Source organism: Staurois parvus, unplaced genomic scaffold (assembly GCF_062004578.1).
Source record: "Staurois parvus isolate SC_StPar_1 unplaced genomic scaffold, SC_StPar_1.0 ptg001131l, whole genome shotgun sequence".
Taxonomy (NCBI): domain Eukaryota; kingdom Metazoa; phylum Chordata; class Amphibia; order Anura; family Ranidae; genus Staurois; species Staurois parvus.
This window is the reverse complement of record NW_028318927.1, coordinates 77,501-104,569: the sequence shown is the minus strand read 5'-3', so window position 1 is coordinate 104,569 and position 27,069 is coordinate 77,501. Positions and strand designations below refer to the sequence as shown.

At 43.5% G+C, this 27,069-nt stretch overlaps 1 protein-coding gene across 1 annotated transcript in view; it reads right to left on the bottom strand.

The window, feature by feature from the left end:
- LYL1 (LYL1 basic helix-loop-helix family member) overlaps positions 1 to 27,069 on the bottom strand; it is a 51,333-nt gene that overhangs the window by 19,164 nt on the left and 5,100 nt on the right. Inside the window, exon 2 of the mRNA XM_089659077.1 lies at positions 21,952 to 22,310. Within this exon, the coding sequence (XP_089515203.1) occupies positions 21,952 to 22,295 (344 nt within the window). The 5' untranslated portion in view covers positions 22,296 to 22,310. The remainder of the gene's footprint in view (positions 1 to 21,951; positions 22,311 to 27,069) is intronic.

Genomic DNA, 27,069 nt, shown 5'->3' with positions numbered 1-27,069 from the left:
TCAACCCCTGCTTCACTGATTACAGAGAAGCTTTCTAAATTTACATAACAGCTACACTACTCTAGGAGGGTGTTACAAATGTTTACCTGCACATGCACACATGACATATTCCTATATTGCAGAAATTTCAAATTTTTTGGAGGAATACGCCCTACACACATGTGCAGGTAAACGCCGCTGCAGAAAACGCACCTGCATTTACACGAGTACAAGTGCATACAGCCATTTATCTCTATGGATGGCTGTACACGCCACCTTTGGCTCCCTGACTGTAGGAAAATGCTGTGATTTTTACACCAGACCCTATCTGCCTTTCCAAACAGTCCCATGTGAATGAGGCCATAAAGCACACTTTTATCCCTGGAGCTGGAAGGTACAGTAACAGTCTAATAATATGTATATAATAATAAAAGAGTGAGCGCTAATCCAAAAAAGCACCTAAGCACTCTAAGCAACCAAAAAATACTTCAACAGAGTAATATCAACAAAAGTTCAGCGCTAGATAATAAAGTCTGAAAGAAAGTCCACTAAAGTCTATTCATAAAAACGTGCCAGATGACAAGTAGAAGATCAATGGTGGCGGTCCGTGAAGAAAAGCAGAAATGCGCACCCACCAGAAGACAGATGTAAGTAAACGGTATGCATCAAAACCTATAGATCCTCAATCAAGGAGAGAACTGGCCCGGTCAAAGTGGGTTGATCTTCCCTTAAGGATGCAGTGCTAATCCAAAGCAGATCCAGGTAGCCAGAGGTCTCCTACAGCTGGATGGATGGAAGGGGTCTCCTGCTTAAAGGGGGGGGGGGTCTTCCTCCTCTTGGTAAAGGCCTGAATTCTCAGTAAAGGACTCTGCAAAAAGGTACTCCTCTCAGGGAGTCAGGGAAGGACGCCCATAGTGTAGTATTCATAGAATCAATTATTTTATTATCCTGGAGGAGGAGCCTGGATGTCGAGATGCTACGCCGCTGGAGCCACGTGGAGGCCCGGCGGCCATTATTTCATCTTCTAGGGTTAGTTCAACCTTTACACCTGGATGACACATGTTTTTCAAAGTTGTTACTATTGCCCTTAATAAAATAATTGATTCTATGAATACTGCACTATGGGCGTCCTTTCCTGACTCCCTGAGAGGAGTACCTTTTTGCAGAGTCCTTTACTGAGAATTCAGGCCTTTACCAAGAGGAGGAAGACCCCCCCCCCTTTAAGCAGGAGACCCCTTCCGTCCATCCAGCTGTAGGAGACCTCTGGCTACCTGGATCTGCTTTGGATTAGCACTGCATCCTTAAGGGAAGATCAACCCACTTTGACCGGACCAGTTCTCTCCTTGATTGAGGATCTATGGGCTTTGATGCATACCGTTTACTTACATCCGTCTTCTGGTGAGTCCGCATTTCTGCTTTTCTTCACAGACCGCCACCATTGATTTTCTACTTGTCATCTGGCACATTTTTATGAATAGACTTTAGTGGACTTTCTTTCAGACTTTTTTATCTAGCGCTGTACTTTTGTTGATATAACAGTCTAATAATGTTTAATTCCACTTCTAACAGTAAGGAAATTTAACGGCAGTTCTGATTATGAGTCTCTACGTCTTACATAAAGGAGATCAAGTGAAGTATGCCTTCTTCAAGCTCTTAAGTAGACATGACTTCCTTTAGGGTATATGATGCCTAGACTTCCCAGAACCTCCTGGTCTTCTACTTGATTCCACCTGAAAAAGCAAAACTAATTACCAGCGCCTACCTGTCCCTGCCAATACAGGTTCTTGTCCCTGTCTACACTTCCCATTTTGAGGGCCCCTTAGCACAGATTGTGCTATTTATAGGACATCTGCGCCTAAAGAATGGCTGTTGAAATCTTGCAGAAATCCTGTGTCTAATTTTGACACAGGCTTCCCCAATATGGTACCTGGACACATTAGTCCTATGCTGGGTGCCCTCTAGAGATAGAATCAGGGCTGGGAAGGAATGGGCAGGATGGGCACTCCCTCACCACCTGCTACAGATCAGTGGCTGGTAACCAACAGTCTGTGGCTTCCTGCCTGCTCTGACAGCTACTTGTGTGACACCATGTTGCAGCATGACCACATGACCACTCTCCATTCGCCAACAGCTAACATGTAAAACACACTGTGCATGTGCAATTACCTTCTAGCTGCTAGAAAGCAAGCAATTGGCCATGCACGTGCAGCACACACCCCATGCCAACCATGAGCAGCTTTAGCAAGTATCAGAGAATGGGCCTAGGGCAGTATACCCAATCTATGTCATACATTTCCAGTGAGGGAGAGGGAGGTGCAGTTTCGCATCCTTGCCCTGGGTGCTCAACGAACTTGTGCTTAGAATCACAGTACAACATATCATGTGACGGCTCAGTTGATTATGGAAAAGAAAGAGAAAGTGACTTAGCAATCACATGACCATTTTAACACTGCCCAATTTTGTCAATCCGATAGAGAAATCACAGAGGAAAAGACCAGCCCAACATACCACCAAAGGACCCCCTGCCTGCCACTGCAAGCGTCCTTTTGGACGTCTATTTTCCGATCTTAAAGCAACACACAAATAAAAAAGCCCAAAGAAAGATCCCTGAAAAAGTCAAGTTATATTACTTACCTCCCTAGCACGCATGCCTCCTATCATCACTTTCTTCAAGAGCTATGACCGATGAAGAATTGTTAGCATCCAACAAACTTCCAGGTGTGTCGGATGCTTAGCTTCCCCCTGTGCTCTGTGGTTGCATCCACCAGCTTCTATCTCACTATAGGGCCCAGTAATAATGTAGGAGATGGCAGATGGAACCACAGCATGCAGCGTGGGACCCAGCAAACAACACACTTGTAAATGTGGTAATCTCCTGAAGAGAACTCAGATTGGATTCAAAGCCCATCAGAAAAGTAAGTATTATACTTATTTTCTTGTTTTTGATTTAAAAGATTCCACTCTAAGATACCCAAAAATTGTACACAGGACACTTGCACATTCCCCGTATTTGGGAGCATTCTTCTTCTATTATCTGGCAGTATATCAAACATTTATTTTGCAAACAACTGATCTTCTTGGTACAAAACTGATATCACTTAAGTACAGTGCTCATCATATTGCCCACATATAATTTGTGCTTCATCTTCATCTTTCCATAGGAAACATTGATAGGGTGGACATTGAAATTAGATTGAACCTTTTTGGTAGGCAAGATCGTGACTTATAGAATAGTCTTTCAAAGAAAGGCTTGTTCAAAGGACGATCATTGACATAATTGGAGACCACTGGCTAACAGGTGCACGCAGAACACATAGACAATTTCACCTCAATTTTTTCTGGGGTTGCAAAACTTTCTAAACAAAGGGCAAACTTTGGGGGGGGCCGGACTGTGGCCAGTGTGAGTAGAAAATTATCTGGCATCAATGGGAGTAAATAATACCCCATCATTGATATTAGGAGGAAGAGCACCCTGTTGTTGGTATCAGGGGAAAGAATAGTGCTCCATTGTTGGTATCAGGTTAAGGAATGCTGCCCCATCGTTGGTGTCAATTGAAGGCTGGGTTTTTTTTTTTCAGCAGGAGCGTGGGGGAACGCAGTTCCAGCACTGAATGTATGTAATGACAAGGAGTGCTGGGGTGTGCTGGAGGGTCTATTGATGCTGACTGCTGGGTCTGTTGTTGCTGGTGGTGAATATATTGTTGCTGGGGACGTCTTATGTTGCTGGGAGGGATCTAATGTTTATGGAGAGGTCTATAATGCTGGCTGCTGGGAAATCTGCTGTTACTGCTGGGGTCTATTATTGCTAGAGTGGATCTGTTGTTGATGAGCTGGTATTTTGTTGCTGGGGGGGTCTATTGTTGTGCAGAGATCTATTGTTGCTAGGGGGTATATTGTTGTGAGGGTATATTGTTGCTGGGTGAGTCTCTTGTTTCAGGTGGATTTATTGTTGCAGGGGGATCCATTGTTGCTGGGGGATGTATTGCTGCTTGCTGCAGAGGATCTATTTTACTGCTTTTTTTGTTGTTATCATTAATAAATTCTGTACAAATTACTTAGCACCACAAAATGATACTTGGTTCTGTATTCTCTAAAATGGGCAGTATTGCAGTACTGGGAGGTGGTTAGGGGGTGGAACCAAGGAACAGAGCTCAGAGGTGGGTAGGAGATAAGGGGTGATTCAGAAAGGGGGAGTTCTTGCACCTATTCCTGGGGAAAAAAGCCCTAGTTGTAGGAATCATGTCCCATGGTTGGTGTTGCTTGGAGGTAGTGGGAGGAATAGTGTCCCAAGGGTCAGAAAAAGACAAGCAAAGGGTCACATCCGGCCCCCAAGCTGCATTTTGGAGAACACTGGTATATATGAATATTTTCCTTTTGTGACATGGCCACAGCATTTGCTGTTTATACTTGATTTGACCCAAAACGTCATCATCCTCCTATTGCATAATAATTCATATTGTACAACCACACTGAAGATAAATGAAACATTTCTGATGCCTTCCTATTATTTGCACTTACACTTGAAAATTAAAAAAAATCAAACACAAATTTTCCCTTGCATGTCGTGATTTTGGGGCAAATCAGTGGAAAATCTAAAAAAAATCAGATTATTGAAAGTAACATTTGCACAGCCTTCTTTATGTCCACAGAATAGGTAGACATAAAGTGAGTTATGTGTACTTTTATATTTACCATGCCAATAAAGTATATCTAAATCCAAAAATGTAATATGTTGCAGCTTATGTATGGTGACTGCATAAGTGTTTTTTTTCTAGAGAATTTTCTCCTTTTTTCACATCGAAATTCAGCAAATAACACATTTCCTGACCCTTCATAGTGTAGTACTACACCATTAGGAGTCGCTAAAAGATTTGGGCCCCTGTATAGTCCTGCACAGCCAGGCATCACACATTTTCACAAAAGCTTGCATCCAGAGTCAGAAATCAATCCTTGAGCTTTGGTTTTTGTTGTTATATTTAGGGGATTTGAACTGAAATAGGGTTAGGGGTGTACAGGATGCCAGGGGTACTGATAAACTGAGGGCAACTTATTGGAACTATTTTCCAGCCTTCTCTGCAGCACAGTCTTTGTTGGAGAGCTAGCCAGCATCTCCTTAGTGTACCACCCTAGACCCTAGATGAACTTCTCTTCACCCAGCAATCTGGAGGTATTCCTGAACAAGGGATCCAGTTCCTGTCACTTTAAGAGGTGAAACAGTCACTGGAATGCGCTCCTTCCCCTATCCGCCCACTCAGATCCTCTCCTGTCCCATTTGTGGGTTGGTGGCTGCAACCAGGCCTATCAGCTGGACCGCTCCTTCCCTGCCATACAGGTGGTCCTCTCTCAGGGGGCCAGTGAGCTCTGAGCTTCCTTCTTTTTCAGCTCCAGGCCTGCAAATGGGCTCCATCCCACTGGGCCTCCTCACAACCTTCTTCCTTCAGCCTCACATCTTCCTTTCTTCACCCGAACTCTCCACTCTCCTGCAACTGAGCAGGCTCTAACAAGTTTGAGGGTGTCCAGTCCCTTGTCAATATTTTGTTGGGGATTGACTAGGATCCCTCAAAAGTGCAGCCAGCCACTCCTCAGACCCAGTCACTGCCTCTAGGGCCTTCCTCCAAAAGCCATAGAGCAGTGGGAATTTCCAGAAGGGCTGGTCTGCAGAGCCTCTCAGTCATGACCACAATTTGACCCTCTGGCTATTAAAACCAGACTGATATTCAGCCTTTCCCACTGACAATCAGGACTCTAACTCCCTCTAGCTAAACTAGGAGGGTTCTACAATAGGTTCACTCACTCTTCCACTGTATCTATGGATGAAACCATGCTTGTTACCCACTCTGGACTTCAAACATGCCTGCCTTTGTCCATCTCCATTATATGGAGACAGAGTCATGGGATTAGTAGTTTAGGGAAGAAAGATAAGATTGTTTTGCTATCTGTTCATCTCACAGGAAGTGACAAAAACAATGTATTTCTGGCAGGATCAACGGATACCTTCTGTACTTGCTGAAAATGTTTTTAGCCTGAAATGCAGCAACTGAATCTATAGGCTGGTTATCTGAAATATATTACTTTTTGTTTTGGGTGTAGATGTACTAAGTCATTGGTGTTGCCTTTTTAAAACCCATTCACATCAAAATGCAGTGCACCATAAACACATTTTTGTGCGCTCAGGCGCATTGCATTGGACAGACCATTCAAAATGAACAGGCTGTCAACAAACCTAAACACATGGAAAACACAAGGTCCTACGTAATGTTTTTAAGTGCATGGCAACGCAACACACAGCTGTGCACTGCAGATGTACATTGGGGTGCAATTAACTTGTATTGCAATGCACATCTACAGTGTGTTGCAGTAATGAATCCTAAAATGTGGGTCAGGGAGCCCATTATAATGTGTTATGGTATGAATGAGCCCTTTCTTACATACTGAGATCCAATACATAAGGTATACTTATTTATGAAATAACTTGTGACATGTCCTGCAAAAGAAGAATTGTAGATTTGGCAATGTTAAATAAATCTGGAATCAGCTGTGATTATCTAAGATTGCTCAAAAATGATAATCTTGCCTCTTTACAACCATGGCAGTGTTCTGTATTCTGCTGTGTACGGGATGTCCCAAGAAACCTCATTTCCTGCTCGTGTCATTGCCTCATTACTTTTCCCAGAAGTCCAATGACAAGCATCCTCTGCAATTTGTTCTTGGTGAGATACTTTCTATGACAAATGCATGTCTAAAGTAATGCCGAGGCTGCAACTTCTGCTTATTACAAGACTGAGACTGATCAGATGATGGTAATAAGAGTAAATCCTCCAGTTTGATAAAACCTGATAAAAGACTTTAGGGTATGTGAATTAAGTTCTATTCATTAAGTTCAACTTCCTGCAGCTTTGGCCCAGAGGAAGACCATACAAAATGTTCAACCGTGGCTTTGCCCGTTTGTACCACACCATTGGACCAGTTTGAATATTGGCTCAATAATAGACAGGAAAGTGCAGGATGGCCATCTCGCCTTCAGTTTTCCAGGTCATAAGAAACTTAAGTGCAGGTTTTTAATCTCAACATTTTAGAGATGAGATTGGGTTCTTCTCTGGAATGGTCCACACCTACATTTGTCCAAACCCAGGAGACAGCTGTCAGTGCTGGGTCAATGGGCTTCAGGTGGGGGATTGTGGCCACATTAGGTCAATGATGTCATGAGCATCCTTGTCCCTTTTTGTATGGGAAGCTATGACCCACATGGAAGAAAAATATATTTGAAATATATTATAAAAATATTGTTCCCAAATATATTGCCATATATTTGAAATTCTACAATTTTGGCCATATTCAATATATTTCAATTAAAAAAAAAAAAAATAAAAAAAAAAAAATATATATATATATATATATATATATACACACACACACTGCATTTGAAATGTGTTTTTATTGCAAAATATATGAAAAATATTATTAAAAATACATTTCAAATATACTGTATGTCTTTAAAAATACAAGTCTACATTTTGGAATGCATTTACAAATGTATGTAAGAATATATGTTAAAATGACTTTTTTAAATGTTAAAAAAAACCTGAAGAATATATTTAAAAAAAATATGGCCAAAATTGTAGTATTTCAAATATATGGCAATAAATTTGGGAAGAATATTTTTAAAATATATTTCAAATAAATTTTTCTTCCATATGGGGAGAGAGGAATCCTCCACCCATTACTCACTGGCCCGACCTGAGAATCCTGGTTCCTTTGTGTATGTGAAGCTATGAGGCAGGAATCCTCCATCCAAAGCTCAGTGGCCCGGCATGAGAATCCTTGTCCCTTTGTGTACATGAAGCTACGGGACAGGGAATCCTCCACCTGCAGCTCATTGGCTCAGGCATTAACAGCTGCCTTTACGGTTTGACCAAACTCAGTTTCAATCTCTACTCAACATATAACAATACAGAATTTTGAACACAGATTGCTAAAAAATGTGGAGGTGGATAAAAATATAATTAAAGAATTTGATCCAGAGACAAGAAGACATATGCTGTTACACAGTTAATATTTATGTTAATGTACATGAGAATTCATATAGTTTATTTTTTGTACCATTTTCTATGGACATTTCTATAGTTAGTAATGCTGCCATCCAGTGGTCTTATTTGGTATACACTTTGTTTTTCATGTTGCCTCCCTGAGATCTATGACACAGTTCCTTTGTATATGAAGCTCCTCCCTTCTTCTTGAGTTCAGCACTTCCTGTGTCATGGAGGCAGCTAACAGACCACATGTAACAGGGACACATGTATTCTGCATAGTACGCTACAGAAAGTATCATCTTTTGACCGCATAATACTGGAAACCATTCATTCTACTGTATCCTGTTGTCACATGTACAGAATAAAGCAACTTCTGGATGAACACAGTATTGGTGAGTTCAGCTATCTGATAAGGATTGCCCACAGTGATTATATCTGCTTATACAGGCTAGGCAGAGAGGTCTCACAAGGGATAAATCGCTATCACAACAATCTGAGTCAGAATAGTCAAAAGATGCATAGAATCCCTACAGCCTGCTGTGTATATGTGTGTGCCTAATCTGCAATCAAGCTCAGTGCCATCCGCCATCTTGCAAAGCACATGGTCGCACAAGCTTACTGCACTTCATGTGAATGTTGAAAACTGTTTCTCTGCATTGAACTGTGTTACCCCACCTGTCTAAGCTGTTGTTCGTCTTCTTAAAGAGACAGTACCAATTTTTGCAGAACAGTAAAAAATGTCTAGACAAGGCTCTGAACACTCCTTTATGGCCGAACCAACGCAGATACATAATTCCTCTGAACCAGCAGACGTACAGGGAGCAGATTCTGCAGACATTCCTGAACAGGGCGTAAAACCCAAACGTACAATAAAACCAACACAGAAACTCAGGGAAAACTATGAAGCCACTAGAGATGAGTTCTCCAGTAATCTGTCAGACCTCTGGGACCGAACTTCACAATGCATGTCAGTTTTGTCACACTTTAATGATCAACCAGCTGAATTAAGAGACTCTATAAATCGCCTATCTGCTGCATATGAACGCTACCAGCGGCTGTCTGTAAAATACTCAGCTTTCTTGCAGGACTCTAATATAGAGGATTGTTCAGCAGAACTGACCAGGACTGATGCACTAAACCAACAAAGGGATCTTGCAGTGAAAAATGCTAAGTTTATAGCAGAACTCCGCATTACTCAACTGCAGGAGACCAGATCTCACAGATCCACCTCAACCAAGCGCACTGCACTAGATCCTCTCGCTCCAGAAGTTCGACGTTAAGCGATAAGCTAATAGAGGTCCGCGCTGATGCTGAATCAAAAAAGGCTCAAGGCTCTTTTACCAGAAAGGAAGCAGAGATGGAAGCTAAAAGCAAAGCTCAACAAGCAAAGATGATGGCTCAGCAAGCAGAGATGATAGCTCAGCAAGCAGAGATGGAGGCTCAAAGCAAAGCTCTCCAAGCACAAATGGCTTCTCAACAAGCAGAGATGGAGGCTCAAAGCAAAGCTCTCCAAGCACAAATGGCTTCTCAACAAGCAGAGATGATAGCTCAACAAGCAGAGGCAGATTCCCAAATAAAGATTCTGCAGATGGAAGGGGAGGAAGCAGCTTCCCTAGCAAGGCTGAAAGTCCTTGAACAAGCAATGGGACAAAGTACTAATTCAGACTGCCTTATTCCAGCAGAACTGGAAGATCCAGTTGAACGTACCAGTGAATACGTATTAAAGCATAACATTTGCGAAGATACAGAGTCATCTCCTGTACCTCCTACTAACAACACTGTTCTGACTCTCAACACAGAGACCTCTCAGCTCCATATGCCTAAGCCTCTTCAAATCTACAACACAAGTACATCTATGCAGCAAACCACATCAACTCCTGCCAACAACAAGGTGACTTCCAGTGACAAGTCGCAGCTCAAGCCACAGCCAGCACAAGCCTTAGAGACTACACCACAGTTAAACGCTCATGCAACATCATTTTACCCTGGTAAACCTCACCCTACATCACCAGAGAACTTTCACACCCAAGGGGTTCCACAAGTTACTTTGGCACCAAAGAGTGAGAGATCAGACTTGAATGACTTTGCCAGATATATGATTCGCCGTGAGCTCATTAACACCAGCCTCTCAAGGTTTGACGACTGTCCAGAGAGCTACAGGGCCTGGAGATCAACCTTCAAGGCTGCTATTGCTGATCTCAACCTTACTACTAAGGAAGAACTTGATTTGCTCATAAAGTGGCTGGGACCAGAATCTGCAGATCGTGTTAAAAGACTGAGAACAGTACATGTTGACCACCCAGACGCAGGTCTTGTTGCTGCATGGGCAAGACTTGAGCAAGCCTATGGTAGCTCTGAAGCTATAGAGAGCGCTCTATTCAAGAGACTGCAAAACTTCCCAAAAATAGGAAACAAAGACTATCGCAAGCTCCAAGATCTAAGTGACCTCCTCATGGAGCTAGAGTTGGCAAAGACAGACCCACGTCTATCTGGACTAAGCTTCCTGGACACCGCTCATGGTGTCAACCCAGTGGTGTCTAAACTGCCATACGGCCTGCAAGAGAAATGGGCACAACAGGGCTCAAGGTACAAAAGAGACTATAACGTATCCTTTCCTCCATTCTCATACTTTTGCAGGTTCATTAGTGATCAAGCCTGGACGAGAAGCGATCCCAGCTTCAGCTTCAGTGAACCAAACTTGCCTGCTTCATCCTCATCATCATCAAGGTATGATAACACAGCAGCTAAACGTAGAGACTATACTAGAGCAATATCTGTTAAAAGGACAGACATCTCACCCTCCACAACCTCGCCTACTGACCAAGGCATCGTGGATGCCAGAGATAAAGACCCTAATCGTCAGTGTCCTATTTACAAGAAGCCTCACCCTCTTAAGAAATGTCGTGGGCTTAGGGCAAAGCCTTTACAAGAGCACAAGGAGATTCTCCAGAAACTTGGAATATGCTACAAGTGCTGTGCTTCTTATAACCACTTTGCTAAAGACTGTAAAGTTGTCATCAAGTGCACAGAATGCGGTAGCGACAGACATGTTACAGCCATGCATCCTACTCCACTTCCAGACAACCCGCAGCAGCTACCTGCCTCAACCCCTGTCCCAAATTATGGCGGGGAGCAACAAAGTCATGCTCTAGCCAAAAGTAATGTTTCTTCTTCATGCACAGAAGTCTGTGGAGAGGGACTGGATCACAAATGCTGTGCAAAGATATGCCTAGTCAAGATATACCCCAAGGATCATCCTGAGGAAGCTGCTAGGATGTATGCCATAATAGATGAACAGAGCAACAGATCCCTGGTTAAGCCTAAATTCTTTGAGATCTTTGGCTTAGAAGGTCACGCCACACCATATACTCTCAGAACCTGTTCTGGTCGTGTAGAGACCTTTGGCAGAAGGGTCGATGGATTCATGGTCTCTCATATCAAGGATGGAGAAGGCATACCCCTCCCAACATTAGTTGAGTGTGATCAGATACCAGACGAAAGAGAAGAGATTCCTACTCCAGAAGCTGCATATCATCATCCTCACTTAAGGCACCTTGCTGATGAGATTCCTGCGATAGACAAGAGTGCTGAAATCTTGGTCCTGCTAGGAAGAGACATTCTCAGAGTACATAAAGTACGCGACCAATGCGATGGACCTGACAATGCCCCTTATGCACAAAGACTTGACCTAGGCTGGGTAATAGTGGGCGATGTATGCCTGGACAGAACATCAACTGAGATCCACTCCTTCAAAACTTACATGTTGGGAAATGGACGTGCATCCCACTTCAAACAGTGCCCTCACCATTATGAAGTAAAGGAGAAGCCTCTTGACATCATCCAAGTACCTGATGTTACTCCTGTTCTTTGTGATGACAACCTAGGTACCACAGTGTTTTGTACTACAAGTGATGACAACAAAATAGCCTTGTCGGTCGAAGATAGAGAGTTCATCAAAATAATGGACGAAGAATTCTTCCAGGATGAGTCTAACAGCTGGATCGCACCATTACCTCTTCGTGCTGCAAGGGCCACACTCCCAACCAATCGTGAACAGGCTCTATCCAGATTCAACTCACTTCAACGAACACTAAAGAACAGGCCTGAAATGAAGGAACATTTCATCGCTTTTATGAAAAGGATCTTTGATAATGATCACGCCGAACCAGCGCCACCACTTCAAAGACATGATGAGTGCTGGTACCTGCCTTTCTTTGGAGTGTATCATCCACGTAAGCCAAAACAAATCAGGGTAGTATTTGACTCCAGTGCCAAGCATCAAGGCGTATCCCTGAACGATGTTCTTCTCACTGGCCCGAATCTAACCAACAACCTTATGAGATTTAGAAGAGAACCAGTTGCCATAACTGCTGATATTGAGCAAATGTTTCATTGCTTCATTGTACGTGAAGACCATAGGAACCTCCTAAGGTTTCTGTGGCACCGTAACAACAACATGGACAATGAGATAATTGAATACCGCAAGAAGGTACATGTTTTTGGAAACAGTCCCTCACCCGCTGTTGCAACATATGGTTTACGAAGGACTGCCCTTGATGGAGAAAAGGAGTATGGTGCGGATGCTCGACACTTCGTTGAGAGAGACTTTTATGTTGACGACGGACTTAAGTCTTTACCTACAGACGAAGAAGCCATAGACCTGCTCCAAAGGACACAAGGTATGCTTTCCGAGGCTAACCTCAGACTACACAAGATTGCCTCGAATAGTGTTGCTGTTATGAAAGCCTTTCAACCTGGCGATCATGCCACTGGGTTTAAAGATTTAAATCTTGCCACCTGTACAGAGAAGTCTGGGCCTACGGTGGGACTTATTAAAAGATACCTTCGGCTTTCAAGTCGGCTCTGCAGACAAACCATTTACCAAGCGTGGTGTTCTGTCAGTGGTGAACAGTTTATACGATCCATTGGGATTTGTGGCTCCCATCACCATACAAGGTAAAGCCTTACTTAGACAGTTCTCAGAGTCTATTAAAGATTGGGATGCTCCGCTGCCTACAGACAAGCTTCCAAAGTGGGAGTCCTGGAAACAATCTCTACATGCCTTAGATGGAATCAGTATACCACGCTGTTACACCTCAGCTTCCCTTGCTACAAGTCAGGGAAAAGAGCTTCACATCTTCTCAGATGCATCTGCCATAATCAATTCAAGACCACTTGTTCCAGTTTCTACAGATCCAGAGACCCCAACTATCCTTACCCCAGCTACTCTACTTACCCAGAAGCTTGGGTCCGTTCCTGTTCCACCTGGAAACTTTAAAACAGGAAATATGTGCTATGACCAGTGGAAGCGAGTACAACACCTCTCCAACTGCTTCTGGAATCGTTGGAGAATGGAGTATATTTCTACTCTGCAAGGACGCAGAAAATGGCAATGCCTGAACCCTAACATTAAAGTTGGAGATCTCGTTCTGCTGAAGGACCAGCAAGCTGAAAGAATCGAGTGGCCTATGGGACTCATTGTAAAGAGCATTCCTAGTGATGACGGCAAGGTACGCAAGGTGGAGGTGAAAGTTGCAAGACAAGGGACTGTAAAGACTTTCAGCAGACCTATCACGGAACTTGTTCTGCTCTTGCCCTTTGGAGAATGAACTTGCTTGCGTATGCTGCTGGATCCAACCTGTGACTTCAAGAAGGAAGTGTCTTGAACTTTATTTGATACAACTTGAAGCCTTACATTATAATTGTTGCACTATATGCATGTTCTCTTTTTTATGTCTTTCAGGTCTTCAAGACTTCAAGCAAATTGCACTGTTGTTTATTTGCAATTGTATAACTACCGTTATGGTTTAAATAGTGACATTTACAATGCCAGACGGGGAGTATGCTGTTACACAGTTAATATTTATGTTAATGTACATGAGAATTCATATAGTTTATTTTTTGTACCATTTTCTATGGACATTTCTATAGTTAGTAATGCTGCCATCCAGTGGTCTTATTTGGTATACACTTTGTTTTTCATGTTGCCTCCCTGAGATCTATGACACAGTTCCTTTGTATATGAAGCTCCTCCCTTCTTCTTGAGTTCAGCACTTCCTGTGTCATGGAGGCAGCTAACAGACCACATGTAACAGGGACACATGTATTCTGCATAGTACGCTACAGAAAGTATCATCTTTTGACCGCATAATACTGGAAACCATTCATTCTGCTGTATCCTGTTTCACATGTACAGAATAAAGCAACTTCTGGATGAACACAGTATTGGTGAGTTCAGCTATCTGATAAGGATTGCCCACAGTGATTATATCTGCTTATACAGGCTAGGCAGAGAGGTCTCACAAGGGATAAATCGCTATCACAACAATCTGAGTCAGAATAAGACATGAGTTCTCTTGTCATTCTTTTGAGCAGATGCCTTTACTAAATGTAATGGTATATATCAGGGGTCTCCAAATATTTAAAACAAAGTGCCAGTTTACTGGCCTTCAGACTTCAGGGGCCAGACTGTGGCCAGTGGGAGTACAAAATGCCCAGGCATTGGTGGGAGTAAACAGTGCCATAGACTTGGTGGTCAGTGGAAGTAAAAAATTACATCATTGGTGTCTGTGGGAGAAATAATTCCCCATCTCTGTTGTCGGTGAGAGGAATAGTACCCCATTGTTAGCATCAGTGGGAGGAACAGTACTCCATCTTTGGTGTCAGCGGAAGGAATAGTGCCACAAGGATTAGATAAAGGCAAGCAAAGGTCAATATCCATCCTGTAGGCCTCAGTTTGGAGACCTCTGGTATATATACTGAAGAAACAGTGAAGATGGGACCCACTCCAACACGAACTCCTTTATTATGAAAGAAAAAATTCTTTACTGAATACAAAATACTATATATAAAAAATTTATAAAGCACATCTTTACCCAACCTATAAAATCAGGACAATGTTGTCCATGCACACACACCCATTCATCCTCACTATTTCAGAATGTCAATAACAAAAAACTGCTTACTGACTGTGATTAACATCAGTGCATATCTACCTGGAAAATGGTCAAAAACCATTGTCTGTATAGTCCTACAATGCAAATATAAAGAATTACTGTATGATGCACCAAGATAAGAGTCAATGCAGGGCCATCATAATATCCAGCAAATGGACTTCCACTTAATGCGGAGTTCCACCTAAAGAAAAAAATTAAAGTCAGCAGCTACAAAAACTGTAGCTGCTGACTTTTAAAATACAGCCACTTACCTGTCCCTTGGTCCAGCGGTGTCTTCACCATGGCTGGTTTCACCGGCCGTCTTCTATCCCTGGCGCCGGCATGTTCAGTGTGGGCACCCGGCTGTGACAGCTTGCAGCTCCACAGCTGGGTGCCCACTGCACATGTGTGAGAAGCGCTGCGCTTTGTGAATGGCCCCATAGTCTTCTGAGACCTGTCACGTGCCCCAGAAGGCTACAGGGAGGGAGGGGGGAGGACAACTTCCCTTCCAATCACCTAGGCGATCGCAGCAGAAGTGGGAGCGGGTAACTGTCAGATTCGGGTACCCACTCCCCAAAGGTGCCAATCCTTAATGGGGAGCGGGGGACAAAGGTTTAAAGCAGAACTTCCCCTTCTGAGTGGAGCTCCACTTTAAATATCCTTGGTGTTGGCTATACATGCAATGGGCTCTGATCGGAGAACTCACAGTATCCACCCCCATTCGGGATGTCTGCTAGAAAGATGTATCTTTCCCATCCATAGACCATCTGTATCAGATAAAGTCAGTTCATACAGTAAAGAAATAACAATTCATACACACGGCAATAGGTCTGATATGGGTTATTAAGATAATGGGGGTGGGATGCATTAACCTCTTCATGCAGGCCAAGCGCAAATGTGCGGCCTCCTGGCCTAGACGACAAGTGGCCGCACATTTGCATTCTATTAAAAAAGAACATATGTGCTGAGAGCGAGCACCCTGGATGCTCCCTGCACACATGTCGGGTACTCACGGAAAGGTCCCGATCTTCTCTTTCGATCGGGACCTTTCCCGATCATGTGACCGCGTGTCACGGTGGTCACATGACCCTAAACCCCGCCCCCACTTCTGAAACCCTTAAAGGGCCTGGAGGTGCAGGCACAAAGGGGTTACATATAGAAGTCTGGGTTAGACATTGTCCTTCAAGAATGCTGGATATTCAAGTTAGGGCATTTCTCTAGGCCAAGTGTAAGTATCGTGGCCTGAGGGCTAAATGTAATTATCTGAGTTTGACGTGGTATAAACCACTTGCTGCATTATTTGTACAGCATAGCTCATAGAGTAGAAGGGAGAAGCAACACGAGGAACCAGTCATGTATGCTGCTGTGCAAGTGAACAGAGTGATACAGAGATGAGCATATTAGTGTGCTGCTCCTTTCACTGTCCAGTCACATGGTGGGGATTGGGAGAAGCCCAGTAAGTGAAAGTGAAACTGCAGCAGAGAAAAGTCAGGTCCTCTCCCCTGCTACATTGGGATGTACTGTAATTATCAGGACTGGATGGACAGAAATTAAAATCCTTTGGCAGGTAAGCATTTCTCATTTATGAACTTAAACAGTGTATTTAGTTGTTTGTCTGGAGTTCAGCTCTAAAGTACAGAGATTGTTGCTTGGACAGTGGATGCATTTTTTACTACAGTGGAGGTAATTGGATTTCTGGAAGCTTGTATCGCTTGAGAAAAAGAGGAAAACATTTGCAGTATGGTAGTGTTCAAAGCAGGTGCATTGCTAGGATTTTGAAAGACCTAGGCCAGCCTTGGGCACTCAAGAGAGGGGCAGTAAATAGTATGCTATGCGCACAATGCCAAGTGGTGCATGTGGTCCAACTGCGCTAACAGTGGGAGGGGCTTAAAGGAGTATGGTTAGCTTGACCAGAAGACACAGCGCCTCTAAGTGTAGACGGTATGACAGTTCATTAATTAAAAGTAAGTATAACAACTCACATCTTTCGTACGTTAAAACAGGCTCATAGGGATAGGTAGAGTGTGTCAGTCGCCAGTTGTAAAGACCGCTCTGGAGAAGAGGGTCCCGGTCGGACAGCAGGAAGTGCTGCAAGAGGTAAGGTATAGATGGTGCAGCCTCGCTGGTCTCTAGTGAGTCTGGAGCTGGTGGCATTGGGCGTCTGACGTCATCGGGTTGCAACGCGTTTCTGAGCATGCGCGGGAACTAGCGTGGACCGGCGCACTCTTTCATCAGGCATAGGTGAAGCATAGGAACAGGGAAGGGGAAGGAGAGCCCTGAAATAGAGCAACAGGGGATGATGGACAGGGCTGGGGGACGGAAAGGAGGGGCATGTGATAAGACAACAGAACGGTGTCTATCCAGTGGAATATAATGGAACCGATGGTAACAGATCACAAGGGGAAATTAAAAAAGCAAAATAGATCATGGATAAATAAATAAATAAAAAATAACAATAAAGGATCATCATGTGGCACAAAAATATAAACAGTAATAGGAAACACCAATATTAAGAATGACTCATAAAAGGTAATTTGAAAAACAGAAAAAGGGAATATATATATATATATTTCTATATATGAGATATTCTACTATAGACAGAGGAATGAAAAAATGATAAAGTCATTATAATATATAAAACTAAAAAGGGGATAACCATACGTCTTGTTGGTGGCAATATACAGTAAAAACAGGAGGACATATGGAGTAGACTAAGATTGACGGATGAACAATAATAGAAGCAAGGTGGGAAGGTGATGAAAATATGGTGGACTATTATTAACAACAGGTGTAGCGTTACAATAATATATTGATGGATAAAGAAACAATTTTTTAAAACGTTATATACATACAAAATATGCAAAATTTACTTTTTAGAATGTTGTTTATCTAGGTGGGGTAGTGACAGCTCTGATGATGTAAAAAAGAGTTACCTGAGGTTGGTTTAGTGTAATTTTTGGCTATGATCTGGCCATTCTCGTGGCTCAGTTCTAGATCTAAAAAGGCAAGACGGTCTGGGGTTTTTTTCAGATGTAAAGTGTAAACCAAAAAGATTATTATTGCAGTGTGTGACAGAATCGTCAATGAGGAATGGAGATCCATCCCAAATGACGATAATGTCATCTATGTATCTGCCAAAGAATGTGAGGTGTGCTGTGAATGGGTTGTTTTGCCAAATATATAGGTGCTCCCAATAACCCTTGGCCAGGTTGGTATAGGAGTGTGCAAAGTTAGCATCCATCACTGTGTCTTGTACTTGGAGGAAAAAATCCCCATCAAAATTGAAATAATTATGTGTTAAGCAAAAGTTAGTGGCCTCAAGTATACAGTCAGCTTGTTTGCGGTTGATAAGGGGATCACCTGATAAGAAGTGTTGTAGGGCCATAATTCCCAGATGGTGTGGGATAGATGTATAGCATGGGTGTCAAACTGATGGCCCTCCAGCTGTTGCCAAACTACAAGTCCCATGAGACATTGCAAGATTGACAGTTACAAGCATAATTCCCAAGGCAGAGGTATGATGGGACTTGTAGTTTTGCAACAGCTGGAGGGCCGACAGTTTGACACGTCTGATGTATAGAGTGAGCTGACATGTAGCGAGGCCCAACAGTAGGTGGAATTCCAGTTATATGGTGTGAGTAGTTGTATGAGATGAGTTCCGTCTCTAATGTAGGACTGTAAACCCTGGGCTTTTCTTTGTATGGGTAAATTGAACCTGAGTATACTCGATGTATACAGAACACACAAATGCCACAGTCCTTTTAGCCACAAAATATGCTTTTAATAACTATGCAACAAGCAACAGTCTCACAGACACACATAAACATTAGCACAATCCATTTTAAAAAATGAAACACTTCCATTACAGATTCTATTCTACACAAAGCCTGCCCTAAAAATAACTTCATTAAATTATCTGGTGACTACTTGGCAACCAGCATCTATTAAGACAATAAACACTTTGTTCAAGAGTATGTAATGTACAATATAGTAGAGTGCAGGGGTCAGGGGTAAGGGCACAGAGTGCAGGGTCAGAGGTATGTAACACACTACAGAGGTCAGGGGTGTATAACATACAAAGTGCAGGGAACAGAGGTGTGAACTGCACAGAACACAGGTGTGTGTAACACACAGGTTGCAGGAGCTAGGAGTACATAATGCACAGAGTACAGGGAACAAGAGTCCATAATGCACAAAATGCATGGATCAGAAGTACATAATAGTTTTCAGGGGTCAGGAGCACATAATGCGCAGAGTGGACGAGTCGAGGGTACATAATGTACAGGCCAGCATGCATTACACGAAGTGCTGGGGTCAAATCTCCCCCTTCCCTGAGCATAAATCTCTCCCCCAGCATATATCTCTTCCCCACCCCAGTACACATCTTTCCCTTCTTCCGTCCAATGCACATCTCTCTTCCTTCAACCTCCAGTACACATTTCTCCCCCCTCCCCTTAAATACACATCTCTACCCCTTCAACTCCCCAAAACAGATTTCATCTCCCTCCAATCCCCCAGTACACATCTCCCCCCTCCCCCAGTAACCCCTCTAGTACACATCTCTGCCTCCTCCAACCCCTCAATACAACTTATTTTTTCCAATATATTAGTGCATACCTGCACTATCCTATGGTCTCAGTATTCCAGACTTCAGCTACTGTGGCAGCTTAGAGTGAGGGGATGTCCTTCCCTTGGCTGTGTCATGCAACACATTAAACCCAGAGAGGAGTCTTTCTTCCTTGGCTCTAAGCTACAAGCCTGCCGCAGTATCTGAGGTCTGTCACTGAACACAATGCAATTAGGTGGAAGTTTGCAATAAATAAAATAGTTTGCAGCCACAGTGTCATAGACTTATGGCACGGCGCAAGAGATGCGGGGCACATGTCCTGGGTACCCCACACCAGTGTCATCAATGCACAGAATGCATGGATCAGAAGTACGTATTGGTGTGTCTGGGGTCAAGAACATATAATATACAGAGTACAGGAGTCGAGGGTACATATTGTACAGGCAAGCGTGCATTTCAGGGAGTGCCTGGGTCAAATCTCCCCTGAGCATAAATCTCTCCCACATTACACATTTCTTCCCCACCCAGTATACATTTCTTCCCTCTCCATTACACATGTTTCTCTCCCCCTCCTCCCCAGTGCACAAATCTCCTTCTCCAATCCCCCAGTAGACATCTCATTCCCCAGTTTACATCTCTCCCCCCTCTCCTTCAGGACCCGTCTCTATCCCCTCCCTTCCAATTTACATCTCTCCTCTCTTCAACCCCCCCCCCAGTACTCATCTCTCCCCCCTCCCTTCCAATACACATCTCTCTCCCTTCAACCACTCCAGTACACATCTCTCCCCCCCCCCCATATTGCTTGCAGCCACAGTGTCATGGATTTAGGGCACGATGCAAGAGATGTACCCTGGGTGCCCAGCACTAGTGTCCCCAATGGTTTAAAGAGCTGTAAAACGCTGGGTATCATAATTTATAGTTGTATTGCTTAAAAAAAGTGGTTTAGAGGCTGCTATTATATTATATTCAGTGGAACCCCCATTTACTCCGAAAAATGCATTCTAACTATCTCTGGAAATGGTTCCGATGTAGGAAAAAAGTAAGAGGGTTAGAGGTCCCCCCTGGCACAGGGTGTTAGTGATTGTGAAGGGGCAAGAATACTTTATTCAGGTTAGAATATAAAGCCATAATTATTATGATTTTCCCCACCCTCCTCAAAATATAGCCTAAGAAGTTCCAGGCCACCCAATCAAATGGTGTTTTCTATATGAACAGTGTGAAAAATTAAAAATAAAAAAGTTACAGTCAAATAAGTAAAAATAGAAGTCAAGAGAAGAAATTGGTACACCCAAAAGGTTCTTGCTAAGACAAAGATCAACTAAATAACTCATTGTTTACCGGCTTCTGAAGATTGTCCTGGTTGTGTTTAATCACTATACAGTATATTTTTGCACAAATTGTCAGGACCACAATGTTGCACAAGTACATTTTAATCACCCATATTCAGCACTGACACTTACTGCCAGGTCCAGATTTACCATTAGGCACAGTGATGCTGGCCATATACTGATTGAAATTTGGCCAGCTCAGCAGAGACTGGCTGAATTTCAATAGTCGTCCCTGCTCAATAGATGACTTTTTATTAACTTCTGTCAAAGGGGACATGCTGTAAAATTTTTATTGATCGAAATCATTTCACTGTAGCCATAGATCAGTGTATTTTGACATTGGCGGGTCCCAGCGAGGGGCATATCTCCATCCACCTCCTTTGTGTAGATGTAGTTAGTTGTTTGCCATTCAGCCCACTGGCTGAATGAAAAGATAACCGTCCATGGCCAGCTTTAGCCTATAGGTGGCAGAGTCAATGAGGTGGCATTTCCCTGTATATTTATTGGCAACAATTTTTCCCATTATTACAAATAGTTATTTTTATAAGGTTATTTGCATCTAAAGTCAGAAAATTACTAGTAGGTAGATCAAACAAGAATGAAAGCTTGTAACCTACATATTCCTGGCTACTAAACAAACAATGGCCAAAAGATTGGAAACAACTGATTGTGTACTTCCAAGAAGCTAAACAGAGAATACTGGGCACTATGATACTGGAGAAGATGGCGACTTACCTGAACGATACCCAGCAAAGTTTCCTGGACTACCATCAATTACCTAGAGGGGATTTACAGCTATTACGTTTACGAAAAGTCAGATTTTGCACCCCCCAGCCAGGTCCTCCCTGTAGCCCCCCCCCCCTCAACCCCGTCCACCATTCTCCAACTTTAGCAGAGGAATGTTAAAAAGGGCACCAAATGTTTTGTGCCTAGAGGTTATGAAAATCAGGCCCTGCCAACAGAATGAGGTATTCCGGCACATATTTATAACTGTATTTTATATATGTATATATATTTGATTACCACTGGGATACCTTGGAAAAGGCAACAACAACCTTATTGAATGACACACATTACAATTAGGTTTATAGTCTTCTAGGTTTAGATCTTACCTGGATAGATAAGGGTGAGTATGAAACTGTGGAGAAAATATTGGTGTCCTTATCCCTGGAAGTGTCAGCATTAGAGGGGGAACGGGGCGTAAAGTTGTGAGCTCTGGGCGCAGTGCCACCCGGCTATGTCCTAAGCTAATGACAGGCACATGGGCAGGCAATCCATCAGCTGATCGTTTTTCATCTGTGGCAGGATCAGAAGGAGAAGATGGAGAGCCACATGGACGAGGAGCAACCGGTGTATTGATTGTCACATCAGATTTTCTCTCTGCAGGGCCACCATCTTCATCCATTGTAGCATGTGGGCAGTCCAGAAGTACACTTTTGTCATCAGTAGGACACATGGGCACACAGGTCACCTGAGAAGAAGCACAATAGGTCAGATGAGTGTCCCATGAACACCTGATCACATTATGACTAGTCTAGGTTCTATATACTGCCTGTTATCCAACATTGGGTATGCTTAGCCTGACCATACACTAGTTTAATTTGGTTTGTAATTTTTCATTTTAAGAAAGTTTGCTTGATTTTGTAATTTTGTGGGGTCCAACCAATGTTCATTTTCGACCAAGAAAATTCAAAGGAGCAAGATGCTAAATCTTTCTTGAACAAATGAATTTCTAATAGTGTATTCCATTTTTGTTCAGGAAAGTCCATTCACTCCAAAATGGAATGTTAAAGAGGTTCTTCACTCTGTTTGAAATACTGCAGCTGCTAACTTTTAAAAAAGGACAGTTACCTGTCCAGGGATCCAGCGCTGTCCTCACCTGAGGCAGTCCGTCACCAGTCCTCAGGTTCCGAAAGTGTGGGAAGCCGGTTGTGACTCCATGCAGCTTCATAGATGGCTTCCCACTGCTCATACACAAGCCGTGCTGTGTGAATGGTCCTGCAGTCTGCTGGGACCTGTGTGGTGTCCCAGAAGGCTACTTTACGAAAGGGGAGTGCTAAACTTCCGCTGGAATCCCCTAGGCCAGTGGTGGGCAACCTTTTTTTTCAACTGAGCCAAATCTCGCCAAAACCACGATTGAAATTTATTTTGAGAGCCACATTTTTAAAACTGAAAATACATCCCCCATATAGTAATTCATCCCCCATAGTAATTCATCCCCCATATAGTAATTCATCCCCCATATAGTAATTCATTCCCCATAGTAATTCATCCCCCATAGTAATACATCCCCCATATAGTAATTCATCCCCCATAGTAATACATCCCCCATATAGTAATTCATCCCCCATATAGTAATTCATCCCCCATAGTAATTCATCCCCCATATAGTAATTCATCCCCCATAGTAATTCATCCCCCATATAGTAATTCATCCCCCATAGTAATTCATCCCCAATATAGTAATTCATCCCCCATATAGTAATTTATCCCCCATATAGTAATTCATCCCCCATAGTAATTCATCCCCCCTATAGTAATTCATCCCCCATAGTAATTCATCCCCCATAGTAATTCATCCCCCCTATAGTAATTCATCCCCCCTATAGTAATTCATTCCCCATATTGTGTCAATTCACTTACCTTTGCTCCGCACGTTCCTCTCGCTGTGTTCCCGCGCCGTTCTGGTCTTCAGGGCGGACTGTGAGAGGAGAGGAGTTCGTCACGCTGCCCCGCCTACATCCTGGCTGCCCCGCCTACATCCTGACAGCTGCAGAGTCCAGACTTTTGGGGCGGCCGCCCGAGAGGAGGGAGGGGAGGGGGCGGCCGCCCGAGAGGAGGGAGGGGAGCGGCCGGCCGGCCGCCCGAGAGGAGGGAGGGGAGCGGGCGCCCGGCACACAGAAGAGCCGCATTTAACTTTGTAAAGAGCCGCATGTGGCTCGCGAGCCGCGGCTTGCCGACCACTGCCCTAGGCAATCCAGCCAAAAGTGGGAGAACCAAAGCTAGGTACCTGCCCCCCCAAAAAAGTTCAGAAAGAAGATATGGGGGAGGAGGACATAAAGTGGAACTTCCCATTAAGGGTGAAATTCTGCTTTAAAAGCAAACCAAGCTTTGAAGTACTTTCAGACTACATTTATCAAATCATCACCTGAGTATGTACTGATAATTTTCGTAAAAATTTTCATCTGAATGTTCATTCGACAGTCTACTAGTGTAGGGGTCTCCAAACTTTCTAAACAAAGGGCCAGCTTACTGTCCTTCAAACTTTAGGGGGGCCGGAGTGGCCAGTGGGATTAGAAAATGTCCCAGAGAAAGCGGGAGTAAAAAAAAAAAATTACATAGTGCTTGTAGTAAGTGGAAGGAGAACAGTGTCCAATCATTGATATCAGGGAGGAATAGTGCTCCATCACTGGTATTAGTGGGAGGAATAATGCCCCATCACTGGATCACTGGTGTCTGTGGGAAGAGTAGTGCCTCATCATTGGTATCAGTGGGAGGAATAGTGCCCCATCATCGGTGTCAGTGGGAGGAATAGTGCCCCATCATCGGTGTCAGTGGGAGGAATAGTGCCCCATCATTGGTATCAGTGGGAGGAATAGTACCCCATCATTGGTATCAGTGGGAGGAATAGTGCCCCATCATCGGTGTCAGTGGGAGGAATAATGCCCCATCATTGGTGTCTGTGGGAGGAATAGTGCCTCATCGTTGGTATCAGTGGGAAGAATAGTGCCCCATCACTGGTGTCAGTGGGAAGAATAGTGCCCCATCACTGGTGTCAGTGGGAGGAATAGTGCCCCATCACTGGTATTAGTGGGAGGAATAATGCCCCATCACTGGATCACTGGTGTCTGTGGGAAGAGTAGTGCCTCATCATTGGTATCAGTGGGAGGAATAGTGCCCCATCATCGGTGTCAGTGGGAGGAATAGTGCCCCATCATCGGTGTCAGTGGGAGGAATAGTGCACCATCATCGGTATCAGTGGGAGGAATAGTGCCCCATCATTGGTATCAGTGGGAGGAATAGTACCCCATCATTGGTATCAGTGGAAGGAATAGTGCCCCATCATCGGTGTCAGTGGGAGGAATAATGCCCCATCATTGGTGTCTGTGGGAGGAATAGTGCCCCATCATTGGTGTCAGTGGGAGGAATAGTGCCTCATCGTTGGTATCAGTGGGAAGAATAGTGCCCCATCACTGGTGTCAGTGGGAGGAATAGTGCCTCATCGTTGGTATCAGTGGGAGGAATAGTGCCCCATCACTGGTGTCAGTGGGAGGAATTGTGCCCCATCATTGGTGTCATTGCAAGGAAAAATGCCCCATTGTTGGTGTCAGTGAGAGGAATGGTTCCCCTCTGTTTGTGCCAGTGTAAGAAATAGTGCCTCCTTGTTGGTGTCAGTAGGAGGAATAGTACCCCGAGGGCCGGATAGAGGCAAGCAAAGGGCCACATTCAGCCCACGGACCGCAGTTTGGAGAAAACTGTACTAGTGTATGGACTTCTTTAGCGATCTTTTCTGAAGAGTTGTTGTGCTCCTATGAGTTTAGTTCTATCACCAGAATCACAGGGTTTTTTTTCTTTTAAAGGTGCTTACCAATGAACTGAATATACAACAACAAACAACAAAGGTGAACTAAACTAGCAAAAATGTAACCAAGGCATTTGCCAGCATTAAAATGTATGGATAATCAGAACCTTTTTTCTTTTCTTTGGATAGAGTGGGTAAGGGTTACAAACCTTATAAGTTTATCTTTTGTTATCTGTGTCACATTAGATTATTATTATACAGGATTTATATATTATTATTATACAGGATTTATATAGCGCCAACAGTTTGCTCAGCGCTTTACAATATAACGGGAGACAATACAGCAACAAAACAGTTCAATACAAGAGGGATAGGAGGGCCTGATCCTGGGAGCTTACAATATAGGAGATAGATTTCTCTTCATGTTCTGCAACAGGAAATGTCAACATTGGAGGACTTCCCTTCTCTTTCTGTCTCAGTGACAAGTCTCTGTCTCAAGCTCAAATACAAATGATAAATCCCTCCAGTGGGGACACAGAGAGCCACCTTATCCAAAACAAAAAAAAGTTTTGGCTTTATCAGGGTCGGACTGACAACTCATGGGGCCCCCGGGCAATAGGGGATCATGGGGCCTCTGTGTCCTTACCCATACTCAAACCACACCCAAAAAAGCCTATGAAAGGTACTAAGGGCATCTCATGGGGCCCCTTACTGACCCTGGGCCCTCGGGCATTGCCGAGCTCCAAAATGGTCAGTCTGCCCCTGGGCTTTACTTAAGCAAGCAATAGATGATAAAATTTTCTTACCTTCCACCACAGGTGGAAGGAAAAAAATTGCTTGATTTCCCCATCAATACAGTCAATGTTGACAGGGCAATCCCTCCCACAGCTGTATTGTGTTCTACCGGTGGGGAGCCTTCCCTGCCGGCAGAACACAATGAGCTCTGCTGGTGGCTATAGCCACTGGTAGTGATCGCAAGCAAAAGACCTGACATGTTGGTTGTACTGAAGTCAATTGATGGATCAACTTCTGTAAAACCAGTCTACCCATAGATGGATCAAATCTGAGCCGGTCCCTGCTGAACAAGATTTGATCTGTCTATGGCTGGCTTTACACCTTATGTTCCCCAAGATGGATGATTTGATTGTTTTAACCAGGTGCTTGAGACTGTTCAAAAATAGGTAAAACAAATGGAAGTATACAATAAAGATATGTTATGCAACTTTATAAAAAGGTTCCATATAAAATAAATTAATGAAGGAATAGAGATAGTCCTCTCGGAGGACTCGGAATTACCCCAATGGAATGTGGCAGCAAAATCTGGTTGCTTTCTATGATATTGCCAATGCAACTCAGTTTAATTTGATAGCAACAAACCTTCAAATTTCTTTTCAATAAACTTTATGAAAGCTGCCATTCTCAAAGGAAAATACCAGGCCTAATCAGTTAGGAGGCACGTTGGATTGGTACAAGTCCACAGTCATCTTAGTGGCAATTGCTTTCAGTTGTTTTTGCTAAACTGACCAACGATTACCGAGTGTATGACCAGCCTTGGTGGCTGATGTCTTATTTAAGCAGTTGGATATGCAGGGTAATCTACTCTCCTTTATTTGTTACTTTACCATTCTGATTGGTTTCTAAGAGGTGCTGCAACTACTGAATAGGGGGGATGGAATGTATTGGAGCTTCTATAGTAACATATACAGTA